The 13528-nt window shown below is 50.5% G+C and overlaps 1 protein-coding gene across 4 annotated transcripts in view; it reads left to right on the forward strand.

Annotated features, from left to right (window-relative positions):
• Positions 1–13528, forward strand: part of DLG5 (discs large MAGUK scaffold protein 5) — a 109390-nt gene that overhangs the window by 71515 nt on the left and 24347 nt on the right. For 2 of the 4 annotated variants that reach the window (XM_081158824.1, XM_081158826.1), the window contains 9 exons: positions 698–865; positions 3198–3330; positions 3787–3914; positions 4744–4919; positions 5200–5303; positions 7971–8063; positions 9724–10743; positions 11511–11634; positions 11981–12125. In XM_081158824.1, coding sequence (XP_081014950.1) covers positions 698–865; positions 3198–3330; positions 3787–3914; positions 4744–4919; positions 5200–5303; positions 7971–8063; positions 9724–10743; positions 11511–11634; positions 11981–12125 — 2091 coding nt within the window. The remainder of the gene's footprint in view (positions 1–697; positions 866–3197; positions 3331–3786; positions 3915–4743; positions 4920–5199; positions 5304–7970; positions 8064–9723; positions 10744–11510; positions 11635–11980; positions 12126–13528) is intronic. The other 2 variants (XM_081158825.1, XM_081158827.1) reach the window with 1 other exon arrangement.

Below are 13528 nucleotides of genomic sequence, written 5' to 3' on the forward strand. Positions count from 1 at the left end.
TGAAAGGTCCCTTGTGGCCTTTTAAAGGAGAGATTGATGTCTACACAGGCTGGTCAGGAGGTGAGTGTTCAGGTGGGGGGATTTGGGGCCATGGAGAGGGGACACCAGTTCTTGGTCTATCCTGTGACAGGGTGCAGTCCTGGAGGTGGCACAGAGCACAGACTTCCTTCTGCCAGGCCACCTGTCCCACCTCCTCTCTTAGGGGCTGAGGTCCCGGAAGCCACATTCCTTAGCAGAGAGTTGTCCAGCCTGCACTTGCGCCTGTGCAGAGCTCACGGCCATAGAGATGCTTGAGGCACGATTCCTGTCTGGGTTGGGGCTCAGCCTGATTGTGAAAGGCCTACTTGTGGGTAGTCATGAGGTACTTGGTCATGACTGGAGCACAGGGCCTGCTGGGTGGGCTTCAGTGGGAGGTGCTGTTTAACCCCAGGCACTATAGGGTGAAGCAGTGGGATGAGCACTGGACATTTGGAACTCAGTGTTTGTTTCCCAGTAACTGGGGAAGGGATCTCTTCTCCTGGGTCCTCAGCATAACCTCTGTCCCTCAGTGGGGATGGTCTTGATGGCCTTACCTACAAACTCTCAAACATTCCTGTGCATCTGGGGACAAGGTAGGCACCTGGGGTGTCTACTGCAGGCCGCGAGTCCTCTGTCCCTCACCCCTCATGGTGACCTTGCATTGTACCCCCTCTACCAGGACTCTGTGTGACAACCTGAGGCGGGAGCGGGACAGGGCAGTGACCGAGCTGGCCGAGGCCCTGCGCAGCCTGGATGACACTCGCAAACAGAAGAATGACGTCAGCCGGGAGCTGAAGGAGCTCAAGTATGCTGGGGTGGGCGCCTGCCTGGGCTGCTCTTGTACAAGGTAGCGAAGTGCAAGGCCTGGCCATCTATCCCTTCTCTCTGCCTTATTATGTCAGTCTGTAGAATGGGTCCAAATGCTGGCTCCACATGGAGAGCTAATTAGAAATTCAAAGACCAGCAGAGAAGATGACAGTGGCCCTTTGCTGAGCACATGGAAGTGTGTACCATGTGCAGAGGCATATAGGAAGGAACATCCCTGCTCCCTGGCAGTCCATTTGGGGACAAACATGCATTGTCCATTCATTCATTCCCTCCCTCCCTCATTCATTCATCAACTCAATAAGGATTTACTACATGCCTACTCTCTATGGGTCAGGCCTGTGGGAGGCACAGGGGAGATGGCTGAGCAGGCCAACCAGGTCCCTGCCCTATGGGGGACACAGCACACAGAAGGAGACAGACCACAGGCAGGTCCATCAGAGAGATAAATATGTAAAGGAACAAAGTGATGACAGATTGTGGTGGTTTTGTAGGCGATTGTGACCACCACTCAGCAGTCTGTCCTACTGTGTTAGTTGGATGCCCATCTGGGAGAGACTGTTTGGGATGTCAGACAACCCCCTTCAGTGACAACAGTGTTCCCAGGGGTATCATCTAAAACCTGTGACTATAAGCAGCAGATTGAAAATGCAGAGATCAAAGTTTAAAAGAGAAATCGGCAGAGCGCAGTAGCCCAGAACCAGATTCTAGTCGAGAAGAGTGGCTCTCTGTCCATTCCAGGAACTTCCCATGGGATGGAGTGGGGAAGGACGGTGCGAGGCGCGTGGGTGCCAGTGTACAAGCTTTGCTCACTTGAGCTACGCCCTTCAGAAGGGAGTGCAGCTTCCCCTCCCACTCAGTAACACCTAACATCAGACAAGCCCCTTTATTGATTAGGTAAAAACCTAGAACCTCTGGGGCTTGAATGCTCTAAAGAAAATCTCAGAGGTTGAGGCAAAGTGATAGTCTTTCAAGTGATGGAATCAAATTGAGGTACAGCCTAGACCCCCTGAGGCTTCAGCGTGGGAGGAAGTTTCCATTTTAATTGTGCTGGAGTTGCCTGGACCACCTAAGGAAGTCAGGTTCCTTGGTTTGTTCAGCATATTTGTATTTGCATCTCCTTTCTGTTGAGTTCTCTCTCCCAGGGGTGCTGGTGATGGAGTCCACGCTGCTGCACAGGAAGCCCCCAGCCTGCAGGAGCAGCAGAGGTGCCCACTGGGAGGGAGAGACCGGTGCAGTCAGCAGTAAATGCAGAGCTTCAGGCTGCGCAGGGGTGGGCTGGGCTCCAGGCGGTGCCCAGGAAGCTGAGTAGCATTCTAGAGCTGGCCAGTGAGGGCCCAGCTCAGCCGAAAGTGTGGACCTGGGAGCTGTGCACTTGGGCGGAAAACAAGTCAGTCACCAGTGTGCCAGGAGCCCAGTGGGCAGGGCTGATGAGTTGGGAAGGTGGTCCGGGCCTAGGTTTTAGGAAGGAAGAGCATTATGTGCAAGTGACTGGGGGATGGGACAAGGGCTGATTGTTTTTCCATCCTCTTACCTGTGTCTTTCTGAGAGCTTAAGTTTTCATTTTGATCAAGTCCAGTTTATTGACTTTTTATTTTTTTATTTTGAATGGGTTCTGTTATGTATGAGAACCCTTAACCTCGCCCTAGATCACAAAGACTTTCCTCCTGTATTTTCCTTCTGAAAGTTTTATAGTTTATTTTTTACGTTTAAATCTGTGGTGCATTTTGAGTTAATTTTTATGTAAGGTGTGGTGTTCAGGTTGAGATTCCCTTTTTTGCCATGATGTCCAGCTGCACCATCATTAGTTGAAGACTATCCTTCCTCCATTCAGTTACTTCTGCACCTTTTGTCCTTTGCAGGGCTATTTCTGGATCCTTTCATCTGTTTCATTCATCTGTGTGTCTACCTTCCTGGCAGTGCCGCTCAGTCTGGAGTACTGTAGTTGTATAAAAAGTCTTAAAATTGAGTAGAGTGGTTTCTCCCACCTAATTCTTCATTTTTGAAATTGGTGTAGCTGCTCTGCTTTCTTCGCCTTCCCCTATAAATTTTAGAATATTCTTGTCTGTATCTATGAAAATCTCTTGCTGGCATTTTCGTAGGAATTGCATTAAACCTCTAGATAAATGTGAGAAGAATTTCTGAGTCTTTTAAGAAAAAACCCAAACAGTATAAAACCCCCCTGATATCCAAGCAGACTGGACCTGATACTTCAGATTTATTGGGAAGCTGGCATGAAGTACGAGGTGACAGCCCCATTGAACTTTCATGAGGGGTCCACCTGGTTTCCAGCTGTGACTTGGGTGGGGTGTTTCGCCTCACAGGGCCCTGGCCACGGCTCCCTCTCTTCGCAGGGAGCAGATGGAATCCCAGCTGGAAAAGGAGGCCCGGTTCCGGCAGCTGATGGCCCACAGCTCCCATGACTCAGCCATCGACACCGATTCCATGGAGTGGGAAACAGAAGTTGTAGAGTTTGAAAGGGAGACGGTGAGCTTTCTTCATGTCTTTTCTTCCATTTTGCTGACATGAAGACTTTGGATGAGGGAGAAAGGGAAGGACCCTCTTCCAGTGTCCCCCAGTGTCACAGTTGCTAGTTTGGAGGTTCGGCTTTTCCTCCCAGGATGCAAATGCTCCTTTCCCTGCACTTGTTCAAGCTGGGTTCCAGCAGGTTGGTTTTCTGTGTTGTGTGGTAGATGCTGGCGCAGGACATGGAATGAAGAGGGAAGAGCAGAGTCCCCAGGGGTGATGCTGGTGGGGACGTGTGTCTGCAGTGGCTGAGAGAGGCAGATTATAGCTGCTCATAGGCTGCATCTTGGGGACTACGTGCCCTGTCAGTCACAGTGAAGGGACAGTCCCACATTAGAGCGAGTGGCTTGGGGTTTAAGAGCCCATGTTTCTCATCACTGCTTTGTAAAGTGGCTGCTGCTGCTGCTGTTTTGACAGGAGGACATTGATTTGAAGGCACTGGGGTTCGATATGGCGGAAGGTGTGAATGAGCCTTGTTTGCCCGGGGACTGCGGCATATTTGTCACTAAGGTGGACAAAGGAAGCATTGCAGATGGCCGCTTACGGTAAGAGTTGAGGAAACCCAGGTTCTGAGGGAAGGTGGGGCCCTCTGACCCAATGAAAGGCCCTGGAGAGCCAGGCGGTAGTTAAATGAATGCATCCCTGGGTCTGAGGGATTCAGTCTGTCTGAGGCCTGCAGCTCACTGTGGCTCAGTTGGTTGAGCATCAAGCCATGCACTGAGAGGTTACCGGTTAGATTCCAGTCAGGGTACATGCCCTGTGGGCTCGATCCCCAACAGGGAGCGTGCAGGAGGCAGCCATCGATGGTTGTCTCTCATCAATGTTTCTCTCTCTCTTCTTTGTCTCTCTCTCTCAAATCAATTAAAAAAAAAAAAAAAGGACACTTTCTAACTCACAGTTGCCTGTGAACCTGACCTTTCTCCAGTCACCAGGTGCCCCCTTTCATGTCTCTGGGTAGAAAGGGGCTCAGGCTATGTGTGAGAGCATAGAATGTCTATTGTATGCTCATTCCATGAAATACCAATGATGAGAAAATAGCGCTTACTATATGCTCAGTACTGGTTTACGTACTTTTATAATTAATTCATTAATCTTCATAATCCTATGAGGTAGGTGCTGCCCCATTTTACAGATGAGGACACTGAGGCTCTGAGGGGTTAGGTCATTCAGCTAGTGAGTGGTAGAGCCAGGACTTGAACCAGGCAGTGTAGCTCCAGCACCTGTGAGTTTAACCATTTGACTGCCCTGGAAGGGGAAATCTTTCTGAATGTGTATGTGGGGCACCTGCTTTCTGGCACTTGGCTTCCCGGATGGGAAGAGCTGGTGCTCCCCCTGAGGCCTATGTTGACGCCGAGCCGGCCTTGTCTTCCTCAGGGTCAATGACTGGCTGCTGAGGATCAATGACGTGGACCTCATCAATAAGGACAAGAAGCAGGCCATCAGGGCGCTCCTCAACGGGGAGGGCGCCATCAACATGGTCGTGCGGCGCAGGAAGTCCCTGGGCGGGAAGGTGGTCACTCCGCTGCACATCAACCTGAGCGGACAGAAAGGTGTGTTTTCGGGTGCACTTCATTCCCAGGGTTGAGGCGCTGATGCTGCTTCAGTGCAGCCCATGTGCTTCCCTAGCGTGGGGCCATCTGGGTCCTGCTTGTCTCTGATTCACCAGACCAGATGTGACTGAGCCCCTGAGTGGCCTGGCTCGGGTGGGTGCTGGGATGGACAGGTCACAATCTCCCAACTTTGTAAGAGTATCTCCCATAGATGAGGTGGGGCCACCAGAGGGCCCTGCGACCTGGGCAGGGTTCACTGGGGACCGCCTGTGGTTCACAGACAGCGGCATCAGCCTGGAGAATGGAGTGTATGCTGCTGCTGTGGTGCCTGGGAGCCCGGCCGCCAAGGAGGGGTCCCTTGCCGTGGGAGACAGGATCGTGGCGGTAAGTCTCCAGGATGGGTTGTTCGCTGCACGTAGACAGGTTACAAATTCGGGAGTTGTGAACAAGACGTAATGAACACAGTTTTTAATATTCGCCTTTTTCTTTAAATGTGAACATTTAAATGTGATTTTTTCCTTCTGAGAGTATGTTTCTATTTATTGTAGAAAATTAGGAAGTACAGAAAAAGTTTAAGAAGGAAATAAGAATTCATCTTATTGCTGCCACCTATGGATAACCTTTGTTAACATTTTTACTGTATTTCCCTACAATCTTTATTCTATATATGAATGTATAGTTAGGTCAATTTAAAAAAAAATAGGTATCTATATGTGATTTTTTAAAGAAATCTTTTTTACCAAATATTTTATCTATTTCTTTTAAAATTTACTTTTTATTCCCAAAGACTCGTTTGCTGTAAAATTCAAGCAATAGCAAAATGTACAAAGTGGCAGTTCCTCTTTTCCCTTTAATCTTGCTCCTAGAGGTGATCTCTCCCCATTTATTTGGAAGATGTGCTCCCGGCTGGACCTTAGGTGCGCGTACAAATCTGTGTACACGGATAGGGGTTCTGGGTTTTGTTTGCTTTCCAAAATACAGTAGTGGAATCATCTTCTGTTATCCTGCAGTTTGCATTCTACATTGTGGGTACCCTTCCAAGTCGACCTTTATTGTTTTTGTCCGCCTCCCGGTGTTCTGCTGTTTGATTATCTATAGTTTACGTTGTTTGATTGATGGACATACGAGTTGTTTTCAGTTCTGCAGTTGCAAACAGCCCTGCCATAAACGTCACCTGTGTGCAGCAGCCGCTGTGGGGATACTTAGCAGCATCCCTGGTGACCAACCCCCGCCGTGCTGTGAGACTGCTGAGTCGGAGGGCATCACATTTGCTCCTTGTAAATAACTTTTTAACATTGAAAGCATATGCTTGTTCATGACACACACCCCAAATTCCAGTCCTGCAACAGGCACAGCAGCGGTAACTCCTCTCCAGTCTGGGTGCCCATCAATTAGTTCCACCCTGATGGCAACCGCTATTAACTTACTGTGTTTTCTTCCAGAAATATTCAAAACATGGATATCTTCTACTTAAAAAGCACACACAGATGGGATGATAGACTTAGCTGCTAGCCTTGTTTTTGCTTTAAACGCATGCCCCGCGGTTCTTCCTAGGCGTGTCTGGGTCGGTTCAGTAACTGCATGTTCCTTAGTGGTAGCAGCACAGCTGTTAGCCAGTCCCCCCGACAGATACTCAGGGCATCCTTGCCTTTACAAGCCGTGCTGCGTGGCCACTGCCGCATCCCTCCACGGGACCCACAGGGACCCATGAGAGTGTGCCACGGGGGAATTATTCCTGGGGCGGGGGAAGTGCTAGATCAGATAAGCATCTAACATTTGATATGACCTTCCCCTGTGTCCCCAACAGGTCATGGCCTTTTCAGTCCCACCTGCAGTGTGTGGGGAGCTCTTTGCTTCACATCTTTGCCACTGCTTTTCAGATTTTGGGAGCACCAGACTTTAAAAGCAGCATTGCCATTGTGAAAAATCTCAAGATGTGGGAAAGTAATAAAGGAAAAAACAACCGAATTAATCCACTACTCCAATATAATTCTTCTGCATATATATTTTAAACTTTTCACCTTGAAATAATTACATAAGTAATTATAATTCAGTAAATTACACTAAAAATAGATAAAGTTGCAAAGATAGTATAGGGAGGTTCTCTATACCCTTTACCCAGTTTCCCCTAATGGTTACATCTTACATAACTATAATATTAAAACCAGGCAGTTGACATTGATACAGTGTATGTGTTTAGTTCTGTGTCATTTTATCATGTTTAGGTAACCAAAAAAAAAAATGAAGACACAGAACTGTTCCACCGCCACAGTCTCCCTCATGTTACCAGTGTTACCCCCTAGAGGGACACCCACGCCCTGCTCCCCCATTCAGAACCCCTGGCAACTAATTTGCTCTCCATCTCTATAATGCGTCACCCCGAGAATGGCAGATAAGTAGAATCGTACAATGTGTGACCTTTTCAGGTCCGCTGTCCTGCTCAGCAGGGCGCGTGTTCCTTCTCGCTGCTGGCTGTGTGTTCCGTGGTATGGGTGCAGCCTGGTCTAACCGGTCACCTACTGCACATACGCTTTTTCAAAGACTGGGGCACGTCCGAGAGAGGTGTGGGCAGAAATTCAAGCGTAAGCGGTTGTGATGTGTCTTAGTGAACCGTGACGATACTCAGCTCATGTGGTACTTTTTCGTTTACAAAGGCCTTTCACTCCATGGCCATGTTTTTCAGTCTCCTCCCGCCCCTGGGGGCACACAGTTTATCTTCCATTTAGGCATGAAGGAGTCTGAATCCAGGTCCAGCATCACACAGCAGGAAGCAGAGCCTGCTGTCCCCCCAGTTTCCCTGGAAGCCATGGTGGCCTGGTCCCAGTCAGATATGCTCCTTCCTATATGGTGATTTTATGGCTGTGTGTTGCATGCTCCTCAGAAGCCCTTTAACTGAATTGCAGAGGCCTTACTGGGGAGGGTCTTTCTCTCCTTTGCCAGCTTCAGACTTGGGGACCTTACAGAGCCAGGCCCACGGTCCAACTTGGGCTGGCAGGTGGGCAGAGCCCTGGTCTTGGCGGCCGGCCTGACAAGGTCTCTGTTTGGCCCTAGATCAATGGCATTGCACTGGACAACAAGTCTCTGAATGAGTGTGAGTCTCTGCTGCGTAGCTGCCAGGACTCCCTGACGCTCTCCCTCCTGAAGGTAAGGGTCCCGCCCGTCCCTTTCCTGTGCTTGCTGTCTGGGGCAGGCGAAGCCCCAGCTCCGTGTGCCTGACCCTCTTCTCGTGTCACTGGGACCCTTGGAAAAGGGTCCTAATTTACAAGTGCCAGGTGTGCGTGAACCCTGACCGGAATCTGGTTTAAAAACAAAAAACAGCTATGGAGACATTTTGGGGATAGTGCGGTGCTTTTGAATCTAGATTGAATAATTAGTTCATTTTAGGGAATTGCTAATATTCCTGGGTATAATGACAGTATTGAGGTTACATAGGAGAATGGCCTCATTTGGGGGAATACGTGATACAGTTGTTAGGGGTGAAATGTTGTACTTAAAACTTTAAAATGTTCTGCAAGATTGACACATGTAGGCAATTTTTAAAACATTGTTAAACCTAAATGGTGGGTTTATAGGTATTTACTTGTACTTTTCTATCAGCTTTTCTACATAATTGAAAAGACTGATAATAGAAAGTTGGAAAAAATAGGCCTATCCACTTCATTAAGCAAGTTTTTTAAAATTAATTCTTTTAAAATTAATAGCCTTTTCGGGAACAGTTTTAGGTTTACAGAAGAGTTGAGCCAGTGTCGAGAATTTTCATATCTCCCCTCCCCCCTCTGCTTCCCCTGCTACTAACATCTTGCATTAGTGGGGTTCATTTGTCATGATGTTAACACATTAGTATTAACTAAAGCCCACAGTTTACATGAGGATTTTCTCTTGGTGTTGTACATTCTATGGGTTTGGACAAATGTGCAATGATGTGTACTTGCCGATACAGTATCATACAGCACAGTTTCACTGTAATGAAAATCCTCTGTGCTTCCCCATTCACCCCTTTCTCTCTCACACCATCCCTGGAAACCATTGATCTTTTCACTGTCTCTAGTTTTCTCTTTTCTAGAATATCGTAGAGTTGGAATCGTACAGTACGCAGCCTTCTCAGATTGGCTTCTTTCATTTACTAATGTGCATTTAGTTTCCCCCATGTCTTTTCATGTCTTGATAGCTCATTTCTTTTTTTCTTTTTTTAAATATATCTTTATTGATTTTAGAGAGAGGAAAGGAAAGGAAGATAGAGATAGAAACATCAATGATGAGAGAATCGTCATTGATCGGCTGCCTCCTGCATACCCCCAACTGCGGATCGAGCCCGCAACCCAGGCATGTGCCCTGACCGGGAATCAAACCCTGATCTCCTGGATCCTAGGCCGATGCTCAACCGCTGAGCCACGCCCGGCTGGGCATAGCTCATTTCTTTTTATTACTGAATGATATTCCATTATGTGAATACCATAAGATATGTATTTTAAGTGATGAATCTTTTTTTATTTAATAACTTAAAAAGTATGCAGGACATTATCCAGGTGATTTCAGAAAGTACTCAAGGTCAAGAGCACTTAGGGCTCTCCAGCGGGTTCACAGTGACCAGGGCATGGGAAAGCCCCCCGTCAGGGAGATGTGTACATGCGTGTGCATGCATGTGTGTGTGTTTGCATGCCTGTATGTGTGTGTGTGTCTGCCTGCTCTCTGGGGTGTGTGTGGCCTGTTCCTGACCATTGCTCTGCCTGCAGGGGCATTGTCAGTGGCAGCGGCAGGTTCTGTGGTCTTTGCTTTCTTTCTCACTCCTGCGGTTCCTATGTAGGTGTTTCCTCAGAGCTCCTCATGGAGTGGCCAGAACATCTTTGAGAACATCAAGGACTCTGATAAGATGTTGAGTTTCCGAGCCCACGGCCCAGAGGTCCAGGCTCAGAACAAACGGAACTTGATGCAGCACAATAACTCCACGCAGACGGACATCTTCTACACGGACAGGCTGGAGGACAGGAAGGAGCCGGGCCCCCCAGGAGGCAGCAGCTCCTTCCTGCACAAGCCGTTCCCTGGGGGACCCTTCCCAGCCTCCCCCCAGACGTGTCCCAGCGCCTCTGAGCGTAGCCTGAGCTCCTTCCGCTCAGATGCCTCTGGGGAGCGTGGCTATGGGCTGGCGGATTCGCGGAGCCGGCGGCCACTGCTGCCCTTCGAGACTGAGGCTGGTTCCTGCGGGGCGACCGAGGCTCCCCTGGATAAGGCCGAGCCCGAGAGCCCCAACAGTGGCGGGACCTGGCCCAAGGCCGTGCTTAGCTCCACGGCAGGGCCCGAGAAGCTCTCTGTTTACAAGAAGCCAAAGCAAAGAAAGTCCATCTTTGACCCTAACACATTCAAACGCCCCCAGACGCCCCCCAAAATAGACTACCTGCTCCCAGGCCCTGGGCCTGCTCATTCCCCCCAGCCCTCCAAGAGGGTGGGCCCGCTGACGCCCCCAAAACCTCCCAGGAGGAGTGACTCCATTAAGTTCCAGCACAGGCTAGAAACCAGCTCTGAGTCAGAGGCCACTCTGGTGGGCAGCTCCCCGTCCACCAGCCCCCCGAGTGCCCTGCCCCCCGACGTGGACCCTGGGGAACCCATGCACGCCTCACCTCCTCGCAAGGCCAGGGTCCGCATTGCTTCCAGCTACTACCCTGAAGCGGATGGAGACTCCTCCTACCTGCCTGCCAAGAAGTCGTGTGATGAGGACCTCACGTCCCAGAAGATGGACGAGCTGGGCCAGAAGCGTCGCCGCCCAAAGTCTGCCCCCAGCTTCCGGCCAAAGCTCGCGCCAGTGGTGATTCCTGCTCAGTTCCTGGAGGTAGAGCCAACGTTGGGGTGGGGGTGGGAGTGGGGGGTGGGTGTGGGAAGGGGTAGTTGGCGTGAGAGCACCCCAGTGCCTGCATCGGTGTCGCCAGGCTTGTGCCTGGCCCTGGCTCCTTTGCTCTGAGCATCTACCCGAGGGAGGGGGAGGGGTGGCAGGTGGATGCCAGTGGGAAGCAGCCCTCCTTTGGAGATTGGAGCGTAATGTGGGATGTGCACATTACTGGGGATGTGACACCAAGAGAGAAGCACATTCTTGGGCGTAGCATTTAAGTTGCTTATTCAACGAGAAGCTTTTGAAACTGCACAACAAAACCAGGTGACATGGACCTGCCTTGAGGGGTTTGAGGAGAGAAGATCAAACTCGTGAATCTGTCAGGCAGCTGCAGGACAGGCTGGCTTGTCATTGTGGGTGCTGTAGTCATTTACAGAAGGGAGAGGTTGCTGTGAGCAGGAGAACAAATCCATGCTGCTCTGCAGACAGCTTCACACAGCTCTGATGCACACTTGGTCCACCTTCTACACACACATACAACCTCTGCTTATTTGAAAGAACAGAACCTTCCTCTGTGGCTTTCTTCCAGAGTATTTTTTAGGAAGTTCTTCCCTTCCGGGTGTGTAAGGCAATTCAAGTGAGCAATGACATCTCCCCGACCATCACTTCGTGTCCAAGTGGGAGGAGCTAGTGCATAAGAAACATAATTGCTTGCAAACACCTATGGGTTTCCCTGTGTCCAGCCACCCCCTCTTGCTTTGGTTCTACAGGAGCAGAAGTGCATCTCAGCCAGTGGAGAAGTCTCCCCAGAGTTCCAGGAGTGGTCCCCTTACTCGCCAGGGCACTCCAGCCGGCACAGCAACCCCCCACTCTACCCCAGCAAGGCATCTGTGGGTGAGTCAGCTGGGCAGGGCTGGGAGGAGGAGGGTCTTTGTAGACCCACAGGACCGCCCAGTTCCTGGGACAGTGGAGGCCATCATTTTAAGGAGCAGCTGTGTGTCCTTAGCCCAGAAGTCCAAAGAGCTAGCAATTGCTGCTTCCCTGTCTGGAGTGACATTTAGTTTTTTGTCAGTGACATTTCTTAGGTTTGCAAAGTGCTTTCTCCCCATAGCGGCCTGGGAAATAGGAAGCATCAAAGAGAACTCTCCCATTTTACAGATGGAGAAAGGCCAGAGGCTTGCACAGGTCTGGGGCTGGCTGGGTGCTTTGGGAAGCTGGTTCTCACCCAGCCCATTTCTAGGCACCGTTCCCCGGAGTATGACCCCGAGCACCACTGTGAGCTCCATCCTGAGGAACCCCATCTACACTGTGCGTAGCCACAGGGTTGGCCCTTGCAGCTCTCCACCCGTCCCCAGAGAGATCGGCCCCCAGGTTTTGCATCCCAGGTATGTGAAGTCACCCCACACCTCCCTGTACCCTAGCCATCCAAGCCTGCCTGGCCATAAAGCCACCGGTGCTTCAAGAGGCTCATGGACAGAGAGGCTTCCTTGCGTAGCTGGGAAGGGGCTGGTTTCAGCAGCTCTGAGACCCCAGGGAAAGTGAACGTCAAGGATGCTCTCTTGGTTCATTAATATGAAGCTTGAAAAGGTAGTTAAGGAAAGATGATAGTGATGGTAGCCAAATGCTTCGTTGCTCACGTGCCAGGCGCTGTGCTCAGACCTTTATAAATATCTCATTTAATTGCCACAGCAACCCTAGGTGCTAAGGACTGTTGTCTCTGTTTTATATCGCTAAGGAAACTGAACCTTAAAAAGTACTCACTTTCATTCATTCATTCATTCATTCAATTATTTGACAAGTTTTATTGAACACCTACTACGTGCCATGGACTGTTCTAGCTCCCGGGGGATATGATGGAGAACTCAATAGACAAGTTTCTTCTTATGTGGCGTTTGTGTTCAAGTGTGGGAGGCAGGCAGAAAAACGTGACCAGAGTGATACCAGATGGTGCCAAGTAGCTCTGAAAACCATGAAACAAGGTGATGAGCCAGGCTGACTTGGAAGAGGGGGTAGAGTTAGATTGGATGGTCGGGAGGCCCCCTGGTGCGGGTGCTGCTGTGATCAAAAGGCTGAGAAGAGGCCAGCTGCACAAGACCTGGGGCAGAGTCCCCAGGGAGGAGGGCTGTGTGTGCTCCAGCTCAGGCACCTGACTGCAGTGTGATGGGCTCTTAGGACAGAGAGGGGGAGCTTGACAAAGGTACGGTGAGTCAGGAGGTGAGCCCAGACCATGGGGCACCCATCCTGCAGGTCTGCAGGGGTAATAGAGAGTTTGAGTTTTATTCTGAGTGCAGGAGAGACCACCAGAGGGTTGCAGGCAGGGAAGAGAGGGAGTCTCGTGCCATTAGTAAAGGATGTCTTTGGGCCTGACAGCAGGCCAGCTGAGCGGGTGATGCCTGGCCCTCTGCCCTCTGGCTTCTAGGCACATTCTCCTGAGTGAGGCTCATGGTTCCCTCTCCAAGGTCCTCTCTCCATCTAGCCTCTCCCCACTCACCCCCCAAGAAAGGCTTCCTCTCCCTGGCCCACCCAGGACTCAGAGCCTCTGTTTTCCCTGTAGAAACCCTACGTCCGGTGAGCCCGACACAGCTGAGGCTGAGTGAATGGGCTGCTCCTGCTCCGTTTGGCCCCTTCTACCACATGCAGGGCCCTCATGGGTGCCCGCTCTGGGCATGGCTGCGGGCAGGCTGCTGCCCTCAGCTGACAGCCAGTGGCTTTAGGGCCTCCCTTCTGCTGGCTGAGGAAGGGAGGCCTTGCCCAGGCCTGCCACTTGTGTTTCTCCCCAGGGGCTGTG

The sequence above is a fragment of the Miniopterus schreibersii genome, assembly GCF_964146895.1.
Source record: "Miniopterus schreibersii genome assembly, chromosome: 14".
In the NCBI taxonomy this organism is placed as follows: Eukaryota; Metazoa; Chordata; class Mammalia; order Chiroptera; family Miniopteridae; genus Miniopterus; species Miniopterus schreibersii.